The sequence below is a fragment of the Parasteatoda tepidariorum genome, chromosome 8 (assembly GCF_043381705.1).
Source record: "Parasteatoda tepidariorum isolate YZ-2023 chromosome 8, CAS_Ptep_4.0, whole genome shotgun sequence".
In the NCBI taxonomy this organism is placed as follows: Eukaryota; Metazoa; Arthropoda; class Arachnida; order Araneae; family Theridiidae; genus Parasteatoda; species Parasteatoda tepidariorum.
In genome coordinates, this window is record NC_092211.1 from 2,246,525 (window position 1) to 2,270,105 (window position 23,581).

The window sequence follows — 23,581 nt, forward strand, 5'->3', positions numbered from 1 at the left end:
TAACGAGCTCGGATTTAACGAGAACTCGGATTTACCGAGGGAAACGAGAATATTTGATTGGATCAGTGTTAAGTCTATGGAACAGAAGTCGCTTTTAACGAGCAAGACCCGGTTTTAGCGAGCAATATTTTTCTGTCTTGTAATATTTTTTCTCATCTTTCTAGTCTTATATTTTTTTAAAATGATAAGAAATGAGTGCAAAATCAAAAAAAAAACGCGAACTTAAACTTAAGTGCCCTTATCGCTCTAACCTTTATTTTTCTTTCCGTTTATTGCTTCTTTCCTTTAAGACTGTAGTGCAACTGGAAATTTTTTGCTGGTTGGGGGGGGGGTAGTTGTCATTAAATTGAGAAAAAGTATTAATTAATGTAATTAAAGTAAGTAAGTATTAATTAAATTTTCAGTAAACTCAATCATTTGACCTCCCAAGCCCTCCCCCCTTCTTCTGGCTGCACGCCTGCCTAAAGGACCCGTTTATTACGAGCACTCGGATTTAACGAGTACACGTTACGGACCCTTTGTGCTCGTTATAAACGAGTTCGACTGTATATGCTTTTATAATTTACATATGGAATTAAGAATATATCAATTATTAAACTAGAGAATTATTAAAGTAGAAATATTTCATTTATATCAGGGTTCCCACTCAATTTCAGAGAAATAATTCCCTGACTTTTCCAGGTATATGTCAATGAAAATCAAGACCATATTTTCATCAGAAAACTGATTATTTTATTTTTAATGCACAATATAAGATTTTCTGTGTAAAAAAAATATCATTAAATGAGGATGGGAACCTTTGTTTGGCTAAAATGTGAAATTTTTAAAACAAATAATTGAATACATGTTAGAATTATTTAACTTGAATCTCAATAACTGATTACTGTTACTGACAATTTAAGACTGGTTCTTTTCCAGGTATGATATAGAAATATTCCTGGTTTTTGTAAAAAAATTGCAACTTTCCCTGATTTTTTGAGTTAAAATAAAATTCCTTGACAATTCCAGGTTTTCCCTGACTCGTAGGAGCCCTGTTATATATATATATATTTTAAATGGGGTTTCTCATCATCTCAAGAAACACAAGAATAACTAGCTGCTAGTAATAAAGTAAGAAGCAAACTCTTGAACTTTAACTGTACAAAAGCTGCTAATGTGATCAATCACATTACCTAAATAAAATGCAGAAAATTCCTGATACCACACTTCAGAGGAGCAAATTAGTTAATCAACTAGCTTGGTGATGTGCTCCTTAACAGTTTTTAAGTTTTAGAAGTAACTCAGGTAGCAGAAAATTTTTCAGCACACAGTGAGAGCTGCAGAACATTACAAAAACTGGAGACTTTCTTGTTAGATCATTAAAATAAAAATGGGGGGAAATCGCTGAAACACCTTTATAAAACGCCTCTAAATTCGTTTTTCTTCAAGATCATAATGCTGATTTGAGAGAATTTTTCTTGTCAAGGAATTTTGTTGAAGATGCAAAATAATTTAATATTTCCATTGAAGAGCTTGAGGTATTCACCTTCAAACGTCCATACTTTATTCCAAGAAACAACTTTGATAAACAATTTAAGAAATGTTTTAATTTAGAAAACGTAGAGCTTTAAAGGAAAGATTAATCTAAATTTTTAATATAAATGTACATTTATCAGATAATACCTTCGTCCACCAAGAAATCAAAAATGCAAGTGTCGTGAATATATTAAAATAGTTTTCGTCAAGGAAAGTTAAGGAATCTATGCATTAGCTACTAATTTATTTAATTTACTGCAAAGACTCTTTTACTTAGATTTACACATTCAAATCTGTTGGCAAAAAATAAAAAATGAGAAATAAGTGATTTTAATGAATTCAAAACATTTAGCAACCATACAACAGCTTTTGAATTCTATATTAATGTGTTAAGCAGATGTAGAGAGAATCTCTGATAATAGATTTTTTTACTATGCACTCAATTCAAGGTTGTGGTAAAGAGATTACAGATTATATATATATATTATTTATTGAGAAAATGATTAAAAGTAAGAATATAATTTAGTTTTAAATCTTAGAAAATATGTCATGCATATTTCAGTATGACATTTCTGTTAGTCAATTACCGACTCACACTGTACAAGGATTTATCACACATTTTTTAGTATTGAATATGTTTATATTTAGTTAAGTCATTCAAAATAAGTTTAGGGAACAAACTTTTTTGGTATAATTTCTAAATACCTTTGCAAATTTTTTTACCTATATGTTAAATTAAGCTGAATTTTTATAATAATTTTTGTTTGGCTGCATTTGGGCCATGAATTAGAATTTATAAAGATAGTGCTGCTGAGAAATTTTGAGCTTTAAAGATAAAAATGCTATGAAAAAAATACCTGTTGGTTCAAACTTGAACAAAGAAAAAGCTTGACAAATAGAGGCATTTCAATTACTAATCTTTTATTTGGTGAATAGTTAGTTTAAGAATTTATCTCAGTTACACCCAAATCCACATCATTAGCAGAAGATAGAAGCATGGTGTTGTTGGGAATCCATAGTTAACAATGGTTAAAAAATAATAGAATTTTAACTACAGTAACATATATACATAATAGTTCAGGCAATTTTAGTTAAAAAGGTTTCTCTTCAGTATAAAGAGTGTTTATTTAATTGAGTTTTCAGTGTGAAAGTTTAATAATTATTTTTTAAAACCATAGTTTAATCATTGCTTTGTTTAGGTTTGAACTATGTAATAATTACTCATATGCCTTTAAATGTGCAAAAGATTTATCTAACACACAATGGATAAATAAGGTTTTTTTGGAGCATGAATCCGAGAATGCTTATTTAAATGAGATTTCTGTGAAAATGTTTTATTACACACACTGCATAAATAAGGTTTTTCTCCTGTATGAACTAGGTAGTGACTATTTAAATGAGTTTTCCGTGAAAATGTTTTATTACACACACTACAAGAAAAGGGCTTTTCTCCAGTATGAATACGAGAGTGGTTAACTAAATGATGCTTCCTTGGGAATGCTTTATCACATACACTGCAAGAATATGGCTTTTCTCCACTATGAATACGGGAGTGCTCGTTTAAATGAGCTTTTTGGGAGAATTTTTTATCACAAACATTGCATGGAAAAAATTTTTCTCGGGTATGAAGCAGAGAGTGTTGTTTTAAACTAAGTTCATGTGTGAAAGATTTGTAACATACACTGCATGAAAAAGATTTCTCTGACGCATGAGTTCGACAGTGCTGATTTAAACTGGTTTTTTGTGTGAATGTTTTATCACACAAATTGCATGAATAAGGTTTCTCTCCAGTATGAACAAGGTGGTGAATATTTAAATGAGCTTTCTGTGTGAACGTTTTATCACATACACTGCATGAATAAGGCTTTTCACCAGTATGAAGACGAAAGTGTTTCCTCAAATTAGTGCTCTGTGTGAATGTTTTATCGCATACACTGCATGAGTAAAATTTTTCCCCAGTATGAACAAGATTATGCTGATCTAAATATCTTTTTTGATTAAAAGATTTGTCACAAATACTACACGAGTAAGACTTTTCAGAATGAATAAGATAATGTTGGTCTAAATATCTTTTTTGTCTGAAAATTTTATTACACAAACTGCATGAAAAAGATTTCTCACCGTGTAGGGACAAATAGCGTTTTTTTAATTTACATTTATTAGAAGATTTTTCCCCCATACTACAGAAATAAAAATTCTCTTAAACATAAACAAAATGATAAATTCTTAAAATTATGCGCTTCAGTGACTTGAAATGTTATTATGACGACGTAATAATCAATAGTTCTTGATAAAAATACCGATTAATTCATTTTAAACGTCAGTCTTTTCAAGAATTACAACGTTTCCGGTTGTCTATTTTCGCTAACTAAAATATCATTAACTTTAGTCAGATCGTTATATATCGTTTATTTTTGCTTGGTTATAGAATCATTAAGGATTTCGGCTGTTAATGAGTTCCATACAACTACTAGATGTCGCTAGCACAGGTAGCAGTTTTAAAAAGGTAATGGTGTTCCCTATCTAGGGATTTGGAGAACAAGGACTTGTTTTTTCCAAGCAGTGATTTTTGAGAACTTTAATTCTACTTTTATGCAATGACTAATGAATATTTCGTTTATCTATATGAAATTAAATTTCAATAAATTAAATGTAAAATCTAAAAAAGACTTTTTTTTCAATTACAATATGAATAATGTAGGAAAAGGATTTGCATTTATAAAAAATTTATTTTGTAAAAATTCGCGATCGCAACACTCGAATACGCCATCTGGGGAGAGACCGGTTTCATGCCTTTAACCCTTCTCCTCCTCTTTTCAGTTATATAGGAATGTACTACGATATTTTCCCTTTTCTTAATATTTTTCCTTTTTATTTAATAAAAATATTTTTTAAAATTTCCATGATACTTTTCTTTAGAACTATGTTTAATGTAGTTTTCAGTTCCATATAGTTTTTCAAGTTAAAAGATTTTAATCTATATGAAAATCAAGAGAGAAACTAACGTACTTCCTTCCTCTATGACTTTCCACACGCTAATGGGGAAAGCATGTGAAGTGTTGCCATAGGAAAAGAGTTCTGCTCTACGCCACCTGCAGCCCATTTCGATCGCCAATTAGAAGTTGTTGTTGTTAATTTACGTCGCACTAGAGCTGCACAATGGGCTATTGGCGACGGTCTGGAAAGCATCCCGGAGGATGATCCGAAGACATGCCATCACAATTTTGATCTTCTGCGGAGGGGATGGCACCCCGCTTCGGTAGCCCGACGACCTGCGCGAAGTCGAGCACTTTGCGGTAGCACAGCTTAACGAGGACCAATACCGCACACCCTCGGTCCCTACGCAGACTGATCCAAGTGGTCACCCACCCGCACACTGACCGCAGCCAGTGATGCTTGACTTCGGTGATCTGCTGGGAACCGTGTCTTAACGATCAGTCCACTGCGGTACTAGAAGTATTTAAGTTTATCGTGTAAAATAAAGCTGAAAAATGCTAGTCTTTGATATTTGCTCGTGAATAATGTCAATGTATTTGAAATTTAATATTACGAAAATTGAGATTTTTACGTGTTTAAAATTTAATTATCTTTAATTTCTTCAGGTATATTTTATATATTACCACATGACATGAGTATGAACTTTGTGTGCAGGGGCATTCCTCTAAAACGATATAGAAATTTTTTAGAGTGATTTTCTAATTCTTAGGCCTTATGCATGATATTTAATTGATTATTTAAAAAAAAAATTGAAAATTTAAGTTTGAATTCAAAGTTCCAGAGTAAGCTACAAGAAACATACATATCAGCAAGATACTGCAGTTTCTAAAAATATAATGCACTCGACAAGCCTACCCCTGTTCAATTTCCAGAGAAACTGGAAAGACTTAAACCATAATCTAAAATATGAAAATAAAATAAAAAATTGTATTCGAAAAAAAAGACTTTAGAATTCGATCTTAGGAGTAAGTTTCAAAGAAAAAAAAATCATAATTTTTTTTCAGTAATCAAAGCAAAACAATTTGTATTTAAACTGATCAATTTTCTCAGGTACTCCAATAATTAAGATATGAAAATAAACATTTTTTATCTCATTAAAATACATTGAAAAAATAAATAAAATCATTAATTCAAATTTCTGGGCCAAAGAGATTGCTAAACTTTTATAAATATACAGTTGTTGGTAATCAACACAAGGCTTCCAAAGTTGATGTTTCATTGAAATCCTTTGTTATTGGTATTCAATTTGAATAACCAAAAATCTGATTTACTCTATATGTATGTTTAAAAAATGCATTTTAGGAAAGAAAAAAAAAAAGAGCTATCCTTTTACTTTGCTTCTTCTCTCTCTAAACAAATTGTAGTGTTGGTTTTAAAACTTCACATGAATAATTCAAGCCAAGCATAACATAATAATCAGAAAATAAAGCTGCTGTAAAAATGATGCTCTAACCCTACTCATTAAAATAATTTAGTGCATCAAATCTCTTGAATGTTTTTAATAATAAAAATTAAGCATGAAACAACTATAATGCAAACTAAATTAAATTTATAATGGAGCTAATCAAAATTATGCCATTTAATAAATTTTGTCCTGTCATAATTAAAAAATCATTATATATACATATGATTGACTGTGTGAAATAAAGTTAAGTGGTTTTTACAATAATTTTAGGAGTCATGAAAAATTGAAATAAAATGGTGGCGAAATAATTGTAATGGGGTATACATAAATTAAGTTTGGTATTCTCTTAATATGACTTTTTAAAAGTAGAGTGTAGAACAAGAAACTATTCTTTACACATAATCCATAATATGCTACCACTTTATTATTTTTTCAATTATCAACTTTTTTTTGGGGTGGGGGAGGTTTAAATACTGTCTTGCCATAAGACTTTTAGAGCAGGTGTAAAAATTTAGCAAATTCTCTTGTTATCTGCTTCTTGGGATAGTGAAAAGTTTATTACCCACATATCGTTAGGTACATATTTCCACAATTAGTTAAGTATAATTAGTATCAATAATAGTATGCTAAAACGGATTGTCTTAAATTCAAATTTGTTTGAAAGCTTAAAGAAGAAACACCAAATTACAACTGTAGTATACAATATTTTTAATAATTTCAATTTTTCTATAACATATACCAATTTAAAACAAACTCATCTATACATAAAAAGTTGACATGGAATCTCTCTCATCACATAAACTACAACAAAAGACTAAAAATATAAGAAATAAATTTAAATAAAAGTGGTCGCTTTCTACCAGCTAAAGTGCGCAAAATTATAAATTTTCTAAACAAGATAACAAATAATTCATAAAGCAGATTACTTTGTTGATTCATAATTCGAAATTTTTTTATCACAGCATTTTAGAAGAAAACAAGTATTTTTTTTTTTAATAATATCAAATGGGTTGTAAAACTTTGGCCGTACAAATATTTTTAAGTAAAAACTTTGAATTCGATCAGTATAAATGTTTAAAATGACGATGTAAGAATTTTAAAACTTTTTTATTTAGGTAATTTGTTTTCATAAAGCTGCTTAATCTATTACTAAAAGCATTAAGTTATGCTTATTCCAAGAAAAATATTTAAACAATTAGAAGTTACCGAACATTAGAACATCACCGAATAATATACAAATAGATAACTAATAAAAATACAGTCTTGTAAAGTAACATTGAAGCTTTTGCAACATACACTTTCAAGTATCACTCAAGAATCATAAATTTTTCCAGATTTTTCTCTGGTCACATATTAAAAGATAATATATTCTGCAACGAGATACTTCTGGTCATAATTCTGAATATAATTCTTTTATATCTATCACAGAATTCTTAATAATTAAAGGATCAATCATTTTATAATTCAAGCACATAAAACAATATTTGAGCAAGTGTTTTTGTTTTTGGATTTTGATAATTTAACCACTGAGAACAAATTTTTGGAGAACCTATAGAAAAACGAATACATTTCTTAAGAACTAATGGACCCTCTTAACAGATAAAATAGACCAAATAGTGAAGGAATGATTTAAGGGAAAAAGAGTTAATAATTGACAGAGATACCAATAAGGTTATTGGTAAAATTTAGACCACATATTGTATTATTAAATAGGTTGTAATTGAAGAAATCATTTAATATTTAGTCAATTCTATACAGAAGAAGTGTTCAAAATTTCATAAGATCAGCTTAATGTGTATTTTTATTACTTTTTTCCCAGAAATTTTGTCCACAGATTACAAAAATAGAGTTTTAAATGGAAAACTGAGTTGAGAAAATTCAAGTTTTCAATATTAGCATCTAGCAGTTAAGCCTAACAGAAAAAGTTTCCATAAGATCTGTCTGTTCTTTTATGATTGACTTTGGGAAAATATTCTTGATACATTTGTTCTATTTTATGTCAAATTTTAAAAATCGTGTTATTTTATAATCAAACTTAAACAGACAAATCTTTTTTTCCTCCACATTTTATTATTCATGCTTGAAAGTGTATATTTATATAAATATGAAGTGGTGGTCATTTAAATGTTACCAAACAAGTAGAAACTGTAATAGATTTTTGAGTATTTCAAAAATATTAAAAACAAATTTATAAGTAAAGTCTACTGAAAAAAAAAAAAGGACATAAATGAAAAATATCATGCAATTTATAAAATTTAAGAATTTTATCACAGAAATCAAATCATGAAAAAGAGCACAAAATAGGAACTTTATTTTTAGATTTAAAAAAATTGTAGTCATATTTAATTTTAATGTAGCTTTATATACCCAAAACATGTGCTTTTAGTTCAACTCCAATTTGTAGGTTTAATTTGTAATGAATATTTTTGTACAGTTAGTTTCACAATTTATAGCTGGAAATCAAAGGAGTATGATCTCATTCACAATGAAAAGTAATAACAAGTTATATACTTTCTTTTTGAATAAAACAATTTCATAGAAAATAAATATACTACAACCAAAATGAAAAGTTATATGTTTAGTTTTATTAATTAAAGCAAACCAAAATGATAAAAGATTAACAATTAAGTTGAAGTGAGTAAAACTTCAGAGCAAGTGTATAACCCCTATTTTATTAAATTTTTTTTCTTCTATATAACACTAATATTTTTATAGACAGAATTATAGTGCCAAATTGTAGAAATATACACAATACCAATTTTTGTAATAAGAAAATAGGTGAGATAGTCCCAAATTACAGATTACATAGTTCAAAATTACATAGACTAGTCATCTACTGCCTCATTAAAATTATACCAGGTTTTGCACTATTATTTAACTTATAAGAAATGAAAATGAATGGAATTTATCTTGTCGCATTATTAATCAATGCTTCTATCCCTGATTATAATCCTTAGCAATTAAAAATCAGTATTTATTGCAGTTGGAAAAAAAACCTTTTTAAAGTGAGGAAAAAATCAGAGCAAATAACAATGAAATGTGTCAGGTTCTGTCTAATAAATGAGTCCATGGATGTGCCTTTTTTGTTGTTACACCAGACCATAAAAAATATTTAATACGGTGACAAGAAATACCTTGGAATTATGAAATAGATATTTTAACTGCTTATTAAAATTTTCCAAATAATCATGAAAACACCGTATACCAGTAACATAGTTAAAAAATTCAAAGTAACAACCTTTTGCCTTAACGTTGAGTTTTAAACTTGTGATAAATTTTTTTGCTATGTCTACTATTGGCATACTGATATTTTGTCCCGTTGTTCACATTCTTGAACAAGGATATATTTTGGGTATGTATACCAAAGGGATTTATTACAAACCCTTGTCTCCAAAACTGACCAAATGGGGAAAAAAATTCTATTGGATTCAAACCTGGTAAAAAAGATGGTCGTTTTCACCAGATAAATGTACCATGTACGAGTTTTGAATGTCTTCAGGTCTGTGGGTAGAAAAGTTTTATTTTTGGTTTTCAGAGAACTTTTGGGTTCAAAAAAGCATAATATCGTCCAAAATTAGTTTATGATGTCTTGCAATAAAATTTTAACCTGGGATTTGTTTGCCTGTTGCTTGTTAATTGTAAATCTGATAGCATTAAATAATTTCAAGATTTTGAATACAGTGTTGTCTCTATAATGTGCTTATTGATCATCTACAGTGTAAGATCAATTATACAGATTCATTGGAAGCCTTTGCATAAATACTGAATGTTCAGAAGCATGGATTTAAACAATGCAGTGTAGTGCAGAATTATCAAATTCAGCTTAAATTTACATACAAAACTTTATATATATGAAGGCTTGTGGGCAATATAGAGATCTGTAACATTTTTCCAAAGGTGATATTTTTAGATAATAATTTTCCTTAACATTGCTTTTAGATAGATACTTTACATAATTACGGATGCCTCGTAAATAACACCACAGTGCACATCTTATTACTTAAGTGAAAATCGTTGTGTTTTTCACTGAAAATGCATTCCTAGACAATTTGAAAATGCGGCTTATCATTATATAAGTCCAAGCTCTTCATTTGTTGAAATACTGATTACTTTACAAATTGTCGTTAAAGTCATATACTATGTACTACTACTTGTATTTTGTTTAAACCTGATTTTCTACTCTAAATAACATAAGCTTTGTTTCATAATCTATAAACTAGTTGAGTTAAATCAATTTTTTTAAGTTTTAGCACAGATCTAATAGATTGATATGTATAAGTACAACAGACCTTAAAAATAGCATTAGTTTTACAAGATTTTAGACTGTTGTGATTTAATATATTTTATTTTAGTACTCATTAAAACAGTTACTACAGAAAATAGTAGTTTATCTTGCTTAATATTTTTGATATAAAACCCAGTAGCAGAATCCTTTGTATGATCTTCAACATCGTGAATAAGTTACATAATTTATAAGTACAGTGGGTATTAAAATAACTGTATTCAAAAGTTACACATTAAAGTTTCTAAAGTTTTAAGAGGTAAAGAAGTATAATATTACAATACATAATGAAATAGCTGCACTAGCAAAAAGAAGTACATAAAATAAATTAAGTTAGACATTACTAGTTTAAAATTTATAACCTAACAAAAAAAAAGAGAGAACAAAATTCTGTACAATAAAATTAAAAATGGAAAATATTCTTGATTTAAATTATTTTTAGTTTAATGAAAAAAATCAACATTATGAACAAAATTAAAAAAAACAAACTAAATATCAGGTGAATTAAATGAAATATAAGAAAATAAAGTTTAAAAAAAAAGCATTCTAAAGACTGATAAACTAAAATTTGAATCAGAAATAAAATACTTTTACAGTTCAAAAAAACTAAAACAGAAAGTAAAGAAAGGAAACAATTTTTTCGATCAAATTAGCTCAAATTTTTTGTTGTGTCCCACTCTTATAAATGTTTGTAAAAAACCTGTTATAACATGTAATGTGAACTGTTCAAGATTAAAAAACAGGAATTATGCACAAGAAATCTTTTATTTTTGTTTGATTTTTCTAAAGTTTGGTTTATGTTGCCTGCAAAGAGATGGAATGATGTTAATTTTAAATGCTATTTCTGTTTATCATATTGCCCTCAATAATTAGCTTTTATTGTAGATTTTTCTGGGTGCCATGAGTGTTGGCCTAGTTGGTTTGCCTGGCTGAATGCATGCTTCCAGGGTTCGGCCAGTGGCTCCAACAGGGGAGTTGGCAAGTTCGTCTTCCTGAATACCCAACCTATGGGTGGGACGGATTCATAACAGTTATGTTGTCTGCAAGGTCTTGTTGGTTGGTCGGGGTACCTCAGGCTGAGATGGCCTTTTACCCCTTCATCATGAAGTAAGGATCGATGAGATGAAGCCCTGAGGTGAAAAGCATAATGCTAAGGATGAGGTGGGGAGAAAAATGGCACATTGCCATGGCGAGGAAAAGCTGTGAGATGACTTGAAAACGAGTTGAGAGTAATCAACAAAAATGAAGTCCACTGTGCTTTGCTTGAAGAAAACTTCTCGCTGTTTTTAAGATTACTTATCTCGATTAGATAATTAACATCTCCAGTCTCCGCTAGTAACTAAACTGGGCGAGGACCCGAAGGACAATAGATGTTAGTAAAGCCAGACTCCTACTTGTGAAACATGCTTCGATCAGTCGGTTTCAAACGCAAATGGCCGCCATTAACAGTTTGATCGGACAGGTCCTAGATGCTACTAACGAAAGGTCAAAGCAATCATCACGTTCACGTACGTCGAAGCTAAACAATTTACTACTGCCGCTTACACGGTGTGTTCACGTTGGCTGGATTTGAAAACTATTTCATCTTGATGTTCTGTCTTTCAAACATCGATCAGTGATCGACGTCGCAGAAGTACTGCAGTCATCAGGCTTGCATCAAACACTCACGAAGAGAGGAACATGTCTGCAAGGCCAAAATAAATCTGTTGTGTAATCTCCTGTAAAACATTAGTTCTGCTACTGGGGTGTAGAATAGCGAACTTCAAAATAATAATATAAAAAAGAAAGAAACATTTTTAGATTTCTGAAGGTTTGTTATAAATTGTCTAAATATATAGTCATGAAAGCATTTAACATAATGAGCGCTATGAACCTAGACTTACAAATTCAAATTAACTAACAAAGCTTGATAGAATTAGTTGATCGTCCAGGACAATCGCTTAAAACTCCTTAATGCTAATTGTATTGGTAATTTCTGAATTTATTGCAATTTGTATAGATTCAAATACTGATGCAATTTTCATAGAATATTTGAAGTAAGTTATCTTATAAAATTGGAAATCATGAAATAAATAAAATTATTAAACATACACATTTCGTTAAAAAAGCATCTGTAACTAATCTTTGAAACTAAAAATACATAAAATTTTCAATCAATTATAAGTAGGAAAATCTACATATTTTTATGCAATAAAATTAACCAAATCAATACCGAGACTATAAGTATCAATATTGATTTGAGAGAGAAAAAATTATACCAGAAAATAAAAGTTTAAAAAAAAAATATTTTTTGTTAGTTAATATTCTAAACAGTTCATATAATTTCTGCAAATTATATTATCATTAATAAAAAATTAGGTGATAATTAAAGTAACAAATGATTTATTTCTAAATTTAAAGGTATCGATATCAAAGAAGTAGCTAAAATATAATAAATGAGCAACAAAACTAAATATCTTCTATGATCAATTAAACAATAATTTATGTCAAAGAGACATAAAAATTTTAGAGAAGCATAAAACAATAGAATATGATGAACTGTTTTTCTCGATTTGATACAATTCAACATGTTTTTTAAAAAAATCACATGAAAAAGTATTACATCAAATGATTTAAGAGCAGAATTCAACAAAGATTGAGCTAAAATAAGCTAATAAAGCTAAAATTTTCACCAATTTAAATTATTAATAATTTTGTTAAAGTTTTATTTTACAGATAATATAAAAGGAAGAAGAAAAAAAGATTTTCACCAGTAATTTATTCTATGAGATTTAAAATAATTTTATGTTATGCCCTGCATATTCTGTATACGTTTATTTCTTAATTTAAACTATAATAAGCATTGAATGATTCTAAGTAATCACTAAAAAAGCGAAAATGCAATAAACTAAACTGCCAGCAGCTTATATGCATACTATTGTACAAGAAATGATATGACACAACATGAATAATGAGGGCCAAAGTCAAATTTTTATGATATATTATTCCAGGAAAAAAATGAAAATATGTAAAATAAATAGGCTATTCAAGACAAATTATTACCAAAGCTGAGTTATTTAGTAATCCTTTGCTAGTATGTTAGTAGAAAGTGTGATATTTTCATTATTATTTTTAATATTAATGAATTTTATTACTCAAATTTAAATTATTATTTTAGTTATGAAACCATGATAGAAATCAAAGTAAAACTTTGAGTAAAAGTTAGCAGTTCCTATTTAGAGATAAAATTTTTCAATGAAATGAACATTCTTCTTTGGATTTACAATAAAAGAAAGAGCAGACTTCTTTGTACCCATTATCCCACATTTTTGTTTGACACATGCGTTTAGACACACAATGTAAGTATGAATGTATAATTGCCTTTATATATATACAGTCAAACCTTAATTCATTGTTCTTTCATATTTCTACATGTATTGTCTTGTTTTAAAAGAACTGTTAGAAATGCTATTCTTATAATATTAACAAAACCTGTCTAGATTGGTTTGAAAATTAATGAATTCTCATGTCTATTGTTCAGAAATTTCACCAAAATTTAAAAACATTGAAGTTTTTTTTCATCTTGAGAAGGAAAAGAGTAATTCCTGATGCTAATGATGAAGAAAATAAGAATTTGGTGTAAATTTGATGGTGATGTATAGGTCAATAAAAATGTTGAAACGTGTGTTGTATGTTCAGAAATGGTTGCAAAAGCTAAAAAGTAGAACAGGCGGCAAAATGGATCACCAACTATTGCTAACCTTTGCAAAAGGCTATGAAACAATGAGCAAATTTTTGTATTAACGCCAAGTGTACAGAAAATTAACAATAATCTTTTAAAATTGTCAAAAATTAGTTGTCTGTGTATAGAAGAAGAAAGTATTCAGACCAAGATTTTCAAATATTTTAAATAAATAAATGTGTTCATTCCTTTGCATCATAAGTTATTTTTGGCAATAAAGTTATAATTTTTTTAATCAAAATTTTTTATACTAATAACAAATTAACTAATTTTCAAGTTCATTACCTCATTATTAATTTTTTACATTTTCAAGCCAATAATTATTATTTAATTTAGACACACATTTATCATTTCCCTGTATCCATTGTTCCCAAAGAAGGTTCCATAAAAAACAATCGATTGAGGTTCCAATATATATATGCTCGACAGCAGAATTTATGGAGAGAATTTCTGCAGCACTTTCTTTAGAAATCCAAATTTGACTATGATCTCAACACAATTAGATAGAAATTATTCTAAAAATGTAGTTTAATCTAACATACATATAGAGAAGTTTTCAAATATAAAGTCATTAAAAATTATAAGTAAAGTTTTAAGATGATTAAATTTAAGTTGAATTTTAAAAGGGGGAATAAATTTTTATACAGTCAGTTCTGAAATAAAGTAATGGAGAAAAAAAAATCTTTACTTTCTGCTCTTTGTGCTGTTCTCTCAATGTATCTTTTTAATTATTTAATCTAAACAAGTTTAGTTTAAATAGGAATCTCAGCAATTTTCAACAATTTTTTTTGGTTTCCTTAAAAAAAAAGTAAACAATATACAATAAAAAAGTATTAAAGGGAATTTTAAAAAAGTATCAATGTACAACAATTTTTTCATGCATGCATCAAAATATCCCATAATAAATTCTAAATGAAAACTTTTTAATATTGTTGTGCTCCAATTAGTGGTAACAGCTACTCTCTACTCACACTTTTACTGAATATGTAATTTCTTAATCTGCACTGCTAGTTTAAAAAAAAAAAATGTTTTAAATTTTTTTTTTCTTCAAATGAGGTAATGTAACTTTTGCAGCTTTGGTAACAAAATCTTGAATTACCTATTCCATTTACATAATTAACACAGAATATAGTAAAGGCAAAAACTTTAAAAATAAAATATCAACATATGCGTGAGCTACTCTGATGTATAATAAATAAACTATACATATTTTACAAAATTGTCTCCCAAATAATATCAACTAGGATGAGATGAGTGTGTCACCTTAGAGCTCGTTGATTGGGGACAATTCTGATCCATTTGATGGACAGATTCTTTTTTAGACTCAGAATGTTCTGAGTTTGCATTACTTGAGCTATGCCTAATTATGTCAGCATCTGGCATGGATGATGAGTATTCTTCTAAAGAAGCAGCAGTTTTCTGACTAAACACAGAGGCTAAAGCAGGCTGACTAATAGACATGGGAATCTCTGGTTTCTCTAGCTTTGTTCTGTCAATATCGCTTTGGAGAGAAGTCAAAGAAACTTCTGCTTTATGTTCTGATTTATCACTTTGAATGAGGGGAGAAATAGGCTTGAGAAAAGTTGAAGTTCTGGAACTTTGGCAACTCAAAAGCTCTTTACCAGATGATAAACTCCGGGGCAGTTCAGTTTTAGCTAGAAAAATAAAATAATGTTTCACACACAAAAAAAAGGAAATGGAAATTTTTTACAACCATTAAGTAAAAGAAAAGTAATAAAGAGAAAAAAAAAATGGCATCAAGATCAAATGTTAATAAAATGTATAGTTAAAATTTTTTCATGTCTTATCAGTTTATAGACACAGTCAAACTTTTTTTAATAATGGCAAAGCAGGAACCTAGACAATTAGATCATTAAATTGAGTCATCCAGATATATAAAAAATAAAAGTTATAAAATAGAAAAATAATAAACCTTAAAACAGCTTATTTCAATTAATTTTTATTCATAATGATTGGAATAACAATTGATTTATAATGATCTGAATAACGATTGAACGATTTTATTATGATTGTATCTCAACAAATATCAAGGAACAGCCACGTTTTCACAAACGCTTATTGATTCTAGAATTTTCTGAATTTGAAATTTCTCAGCAAACTTTGTGTTTTTATTGCATTTTAAAAACATTTGGTGGAAAACATGTTACAACATTGTACTGTTTGTCTACGATACGTACTCTGACAGACATTCGTCTGGAGGTGTGGCGGTGACTATGGTAACGAGGTATGATTATTTCAAGTAGGGGTGCGGGTCCCTCTTTAAGACTGGTTTCGGCGGGAGAAAATGAGACCTCTTTCTTCGGTCTATTGTGTTAGCCCTAGAGTGAAGAGAAATAAATATTCGCGCCTGAAACGTGCGATCCCTAGATCTTAGATTTTCTCTTTTTTAAAAGAGTCAAAATTTTAATAGCGGTTGCACCCAAAATTTGATATCATAATTTTTAAATTTTTTGTTGTTTTCTAAAAAGTATATATTATACAAAACACAAGCCCTNAAACGTGCAATCCCTAGATCTTCGATTTTCTCTTTTTTAAAAGAGTCAAAATTTTAATAGCGGTTGCACCCAAAATTTGATATCATAAATTTCAAATTTTTTGTTGTTTTCTAAAAAGTATATATTATACAAAACAATAGCCCGAAACGATTTTTTTTAATTTAATTTATTTTACTAGACATTAACAATTAAATTTTAAAGCTCTTTTTCAATAAAAAATAAATATCTAAGGATAGAATGAATAGATTTAAAAAAAATGCATCTCATTTTATGCGGAAATAATTGAAGTTTTTGATAAAATAATTATAATAAGACAAATGTTAAAAAAATTTAATTTTTATTGCAAAATTAAGTTGTAAAATGAAAAACAAAAATGTTGTTAATGTCGTACAAAGTTCAAACAAAACCCATTTTAAAGTAAATCTTTTTCTGAACAAAATGGCTTTTCAAAAAAAAATGGATTGCAATTCCATAAAAAGCTATAGCTTTTTTCGCGAAACGCTGCACCGCATAGCGCTCTGACACTCCACTCCGTTGATCGCTCAATCGCGCTGTATCCGTTGATTTGGAGGGAATTTAAAAACCCCAACTAAAGTTTCACAAAATAGCAGACATTATATTAAATAATAAATTTATAATTATAGGTGAATAATATTATGAATATTTAGTTATTTATAATTTATTTACATAACTTTTTGAGTTCAAACTTGGAACTAGACGAATATATTTTATTTATAACTATTTTATCAAAAACTTCAATTACTTCCGCGTAAAATGAGATACAATTTTTAAAAATCCATTTNGATATGCATGGAAATTCTATAAAATTGTTTAAAGCAAGCTCAATGTTTTATTAATAAATAACTCATCTATAAATTTATCATACATAGTAAATTGGTTATTAAGAAGAAAAAAAATTAGCTAATAAAATAGCTACCGCTCAGCCACCGGGAATTGCATAATTTACTGTTTGAAAATTCAAAATATACAGACTTACTGGGACATAGTTCCGCCATTCCAGGATCATTTGGCGAAAACTCCTCTTTCCCTCGGCTGAGAAGGCAAGAAAGATAAGATGGATCATCCGCTAAATAATCCAACAAATCTTCCTGCTCAAGCTCCAGCTTTGCTTTTTGCCACTCTTTTTCGATTTGCTCCCATTCCACTTGAGGAGTACCCACAGAAGCCCTGGGCTTCTGAAAATCCCTCCTCAGAAGAGCTTTTGTCTCCTGTTCAAAGTTCCTGATCTTTTCTTGGGCCATTTCACTGAGTTTATTGTATTTATGCCCGACGGCGTGCTCTTCCGTCTGGGGCTCACTAGGCAGATTGCCTTTGGACATAGGACTAGCTTCCTCAGCAGAGCCATTCTGAAGATCTTTGGACAATGATCTCTGCTTAGAAACAGATGAGCCAGAAATAAGACTAGAGCAGCTGCCAAAACTAACATCAGAGAGATTCTCTGTTTCATTCGGCTTGACGTCTAAGTTGTTACAGGTGATGATTGGAATGGTGCCGTTTTCACCCTGTGCCATGATGTCAGTGTCGTCAGCAATTATGCCAGATCTCTTCTTGGAGTAGCTAGCAGGATCTTTCTTTTTATGACGATGTCTCAGGTGACGGGATGCAACATTGTAAATTGATGAGAACATTTCATGAGGTAAGGAGTCCACAGCGTTTTCTGTAAGTAATAAAAATATTATTTATTTTATAAGTATATACATTTAGTTATACATTTTTGGTAATAAAAAAAATATTTTTTCATCCTTAAATTAAATCCCTATACAAAAGGCTTCCAACCATCCAGTTTAATATGGTCGGTAAACAAGAGTCCACTGCATATAGGGCTTATAAATAATCATTTGAGTAATGAATAATCATTATCATATGAATAATCATTTCCATTGCATATAGGGCTTAAATACAAATCAATGCAACCATAGAAGGTACGATAGGAAAAATCTGTTTCAACGCTGAATACATTTTTATGACTTTCAGTTCAACAAGAACAATTCTTTTAATAATTGTGAAGAATTTTTTTGTCTTCCCTTAATTTATAAATTTAATTTGCATCATAAGCATTTTATGGAATTTCTCAGGCAAAAAATGTGCAAAAAACTAAGAAACAAAAAGAAATGCAACTCAATTTTTGAATGTTAATCAAATCTGTAGCACCATAGAAATTTTTGATAATGGGTCTTCTCTTAATTAAATATCTGATAATTCAATTTAAATTTAACAATATGTAATGTGTTTAGTTATACAAATAGTTATGAATATTTTTAATTATGAATGCTATTTTCTGTTAAATGTACTTTTCATCAACTAGATATATTTTTAACTTTCGATGTTGTTTGAGTTTTTGAAGTGTCAGCAATATGTATGAAAGATATTGTTTTACATATCAAATATTAGTAGTGTGGATATATATTAGTTTGGTGAGGGGTAGATAGATAATTTGTTTATCTATTTACCGAACTTTACATTTAAAAATACATAAAATTTTTGGTGATTCTAAAGAAACTTTTTTAGACATTACGCTGAAAATTATGTGATAATTTTCTCAGAAAATCACATAAATCAATTTTACTTTCATAAGCTTAAGGGTTTCTTAAAAAATATTGAGACCTGGGGGCACAACCTCACTCTAATCCAGTCCCTTTTTGGGTGTGCCTTAAAATTTATTAATATTGTCAAAGTAAATATTATTCGAAGGACAATATTACCTTCGTTTTAAAAACACTTTATGCATAACCAGTACATCTACTAAGTATTGGTTGCGTAACAGGTAAAAATTTAATCACCATAATTCTAGCCCCCACACATTTTCCCAGATCCAAATACATGCTGCTTTTAGTTTCTTTTAAAAAAGGTTAAGAAAGTGATTTTAATTAAAAAAACTACATAATGTGCAATGTCAAAATTATAATGAAATATGCTAGTTTCAGACAAAAACACACACTAAAACAGATAAAAAGGAGCATATAATCATTTTACAAAGATTATAGGTCTGGGGAAATACTGATAATTATTGCATGGCAGTCTAAATCTAATTTAAATGGTCTCAGACCACCTTATGAGTTAGAGCCCTGATACATTTAAAGAAAATAATTAAAACAATTTAAGCGGATAATATGTATCTCATTTTCAGAAATATTATTTTCATGAAACTTAGTTAAAATTTTATACACCATAAAATATTAGTTTCGCAAAAGTTAATAAAAAATAATAACAACCGTCTATTTTGTTGATGTTACTAAGTAGAGCGCTTGATTGGATATTTGAAGGCGGATGAGTTTTTCTTTTATCCTGAGCATTTATTTCAATAGGCAAGATATCACCACAATCTTCAAACAACCATTCAACCTAAAAGATTAAAAAATGTTATCATTTTTCAAAATAATTTAACACAGGTACATGAGGTTGATGGCCTTACCCCAAAAACAAAAGTACTGATAAGGGACTAACAACTGATGAAAACATTTAGCACAAATGACATGAGCTTGTTTTAAATTTTACACCATCAAGAGGAAAATATTATGATTTAATGAAAGAGAACAGCAATAAATACATAACTAAAATTTTTTATTCTGTAACTTACATAAGTTATCATGGTTTCAATGAGGTAGCATTGCTGAGGCATATCAGTCACCATAGCAACCATGTTGTTATCAGTAGCTCGAACTAATGTGGGACCAAACACTATGGCCAAATTTCTGGCTTCCATCTACAATGAAAGTTAAAAAGGGACAATGAAAACTACTTTTATTTTTCATCCGTAAATCATAAGCAATAAAAGAACAGATAAATAACATAAATTTACAACTGAAAATCACTTTTTTTTTCCTAAATCACTTTTTTAATACAAACATAAAAAATAAGATTTTGGAAAGAAACAGTAAAGAATAAAAAATAGAGTCAGAGGTACTAAATCATTAGTACTAAAATACAAAACTCATGAAAATCTAAATTTCAATGTCAGTTTTCAGTCCCATTGTTTAGAAAAGAAATGAAGCAATTAATTCTTTAAAAAAATTTTGACATTTTTAGTGCAAAACAATATTTTCAAAAGGTATACTTCCCAAACGTACACTGACCCCTTGGTTTGCGGCTTCCTCTTTATATTTGCCAACACAAACTCACTAGCTTCATAGCTCCACATTAACCCCATTGCCATTGGGAACATTTACATTTAAGTTAATACATTTATAAATATAAAGAGGGAGTAGAGCTAATTTGTTTTAAAACGTTTTAATTTCTACATGAGTGTTCTTTGCCTTAATATTTAAATCGAACAAACACAGTTATCAGTTGGGTATATAATAAAACCTGTTCTTTGTGACTCTCTGAAACACTTTTCCATCAAAAAGATCAAAGCACTTCTCTATTCAATCTGAATAAAAGCAAACAATATCATGAATAAAACACCTTCCATGAAGAAGACAGAACAACTCCTCCTAAAACAGTATTTACAGTTCACGGACATTAGTGACTAAGCAGTTGAGTTCTCCTTTGCTTAGCACTATTTCACTTTGGGAAGGTGGCCTAAGTGTATTAGCGAATATATATTAAATAAGTGCATTAGCAACTACATGCTTGTACCAAATATTTAGACCAAAAGAAAAAAAAATCGTTTTTGTATGAATATTTGAAAATGAGCTATCAAGGAAAAGCTCACGACACCAATAGTTAGAAGCAAAATCTTCTGCTAAATGTAAAATTTGGCAATATTTTGGGTTAATTGCTGTCAAAAAGAAAAAAATTAAGGCAAAAACAATATAAAAAAATATACTAATTTGTTAGATTGAAAAATATTGCAATGCACTGTTAAGTATCAATATTTCTGACGATAAATTGCAATATGAATTACACCGATAGCATTCATTGCTAATGTAAGCTTTCTCCCCTTTGACCCTGTTGCTTTGTTCAAGAGATGAAATAATTTCGATTTATTGATAGAAATAGTTGCAGAGGGAATCAAAAATTTTTAATTTTCTCTTTTTCTGGGTCTTAAATGAAAAAGGGGAAGTTTACTGCTGCATATGTTTATTTTGATTTGAAGTTAATATCTCCTATAGATTTAGATATCTCACAATTTAAAAATTTTGGGAGAAAAAAGTGGGTTTGTACTAGAAAAAACTGGACAAAAACATTCTAAAAAAAAATGAGAAATTTATTTTGGAGAAGAAAAACTGAATTTCAGGATGTGAAAAAAAAAAAAAATTCCCGGAATTTTCATTAGAACTCAATGGGCTTTAAAGTGCAAAAATATCAACAAAAATAAATAAATTGCAGTTGTAAATATTTATAATTTAAAAACATATTTCATAATTTTAAGTTCATGCAGAATGTCTTATTTTAGACCTATACTATAGTATGCAGACATATATATAATCAAATAAATTCTTTATTCTGTTATAAGTATAGAGTATTCATTTTGACTATTAATGTCATACATTACTTAGAAGGCAATGATTAAATTTATTTGTCAGATTATATGACATCTAAAAATTCACATACCAAAATAGAGCATCTTATACTTACTTTATTTGTAGTTGAATGTTCTACCACTTTTCTCAAATGATACATCAAAAATCGCAGAGTTGCAAAATAGTGTACAGGCAAATGATATAACTAAAACAAATAAGTGATATAACATCAATTGGATTAAAGCTAAATTTCTAGAAAAAAAAACGAAGTAAATTAATTATATATGACTTATAACAAGTACAGGAAATCAAATTTATGAAATAATGTTCAGTTAAGGTAATTGTGAGATAACACTGTTGTATCAAACTCAATAAAACTTGCACAAGAGGTAATTTAGATCAAGAGAATTTGCTCAAAAAAAATATTATTTTTCACCAGGAGGGATTTAAATTACACTGTAAGGAAATTTTGGGAGTAAAATAGGCATTGCATTAATTATTGCAAAATACTCTTTTAAATATTTTCGCAATCATGCCTAACCTAAGCAGTAGCAGCCTTAAGCAGATTTTTAAATAGAAACAAGGTCATTTCGATTTTATCTTCCAGAAATTAAATGCTTGAATGCTATTTGTTCAAAAGCATACTGTCATGTAGGACAAACTTCAAATTACCTTATTTCAACTTGAAAATCTGCATACATGTTACAGCTAAGGGTAGGTATGATTGTTAAAATGTTTTATAAAATGCATTGGTGAATGTAAATACAATGCTTCTGTCAAAATGCATGTAAATTTTCGCTACTTACTATGTCTATTTTACATTAAAAATGATTTTACAGTGTCATTTTAACATTTATTTTGATGAAAACTAGTTAATTTTTTAATTTGAGTGCGGCAAACAGGTTCCATGTTTCTAAACTATACAAAAGAGCTGATCTTATCAATGATTTATACAAATTTAATTTCACGCTTCAAGCCATATTTAAGCTCTTCCACAGTCTGTTTAAGTTTTTGAAGTCATTGAAGGCTTTTTCAATTTTAAATGTCGAAAATTTTATTTCGATTCTCCACATCAGTTCCACCTTGGCACTCATAGTTGCTCCCTGATATAAAAATTTCAACGTTTTCTCATTTTTCTCAACATTTTCTATGGGCTTACTTTTTAGATGTATGTCATTATCTTTAATTACTAATAATTCAAAGGATCTTAAATTTGGTTCCATTGATTTGTAATTCAATTAATTCTGCATTTTTGGCTAGAAATTTTTTTCCCCTGTAAATCTTTCACGACAAGAGCACAATATAGTCTGCAAATTCCAGATCTTGCCAATCAGGGGAAAATTTCATCTAATTCTAACTTTTCCGTAGTTGTTATCTTCATAATTCAGTCTACAAAGACAAAAATAAGAGCCCTCATAAAACATAGCATTGTCTAACTCCAATCTTAACTAAATAAATAAATAAATTAAAAAAAAAAAAACAGTTGGTTTTTCCTCCATTTCAACACAAGTTTAGCTATTGTTATACAGTTCTTTAATAATATTTATAAATTTCAGATGGTATAGCATAGAGTTCCAGAATTTGTAATAATCTATCCCTTATAATTGAATCAAAAGCCTTATTTAAATCGTTGAAGTAGAGTGAAGCAATATATTCAAGACTTTCTTTGACTACATTTCTCATTATAAATATGTGCTGAACAATATGAAAAACAACCTG

General features: G+C 28.9%; 2 protein-coding genes across 3 annotated transcripts in view; both read right to left on the reverse strand.

Moving 5' to 3' along the window:
- Window positions 1–2,415: 2,415 nt before the first annotated feature.
- On the reverse strand, window positions 2,416–3,995 carry LOC107442327 (zinc finger protein 28-like). The gene has a single exon (XM_016055866.4). It carries the CDS (start codon window positions 3,692–3,694, stop codon window positions 2,768–2,770), a length of 927 nt encoding a protein of 308 aa, XP_015911352.1. The 5' UTR covers window positions 3,695–3,995; the 3' UTR covers window positions 2,416–2,767.
- A 10,221-nt stretch (window positions 3,996–14,216) lies between these two features.
- LOC107442299 (rho GTPase-activating protein 23) overlaps window positions 14,217–23,581 on the reverse strand; it is a 35,823-nt gene continuing 26,458 nt past the window's right edge. Inside the window, exons 17-21 of one of the 2 annotated variants that reach the window (XM_071184516.1) lie at window positions 21,978–22,067; window positions 20,035–20,160; window positions 19,670–19,799; window positions 17,434–18,114; window positions 14,217–15,575 (exon numbers count right to left, since the gene is read on the reverse strand). In XM_071184516.1, the coding sequence (XP_071040617.1) occupies window positions 15,157–15,575; window positions 17,434–18,114; window positions 19,670–19,799; window positions 20,035–20,160; window positions 21,978–22,067 (1,446 nt within the window). In that variant the 3' untranslated portion in view covers window positions 14,217–15,156. The remainder of the gene's footprint in view (window positions 15,576–17,433; window positions 18,115–19,669; window positions 19,800–20,034; window positions 20,161–21,977; window positions 22,068–23,581) is intronic. The other variant, XM_071184517.1, reaches the window with a different exon arrangement.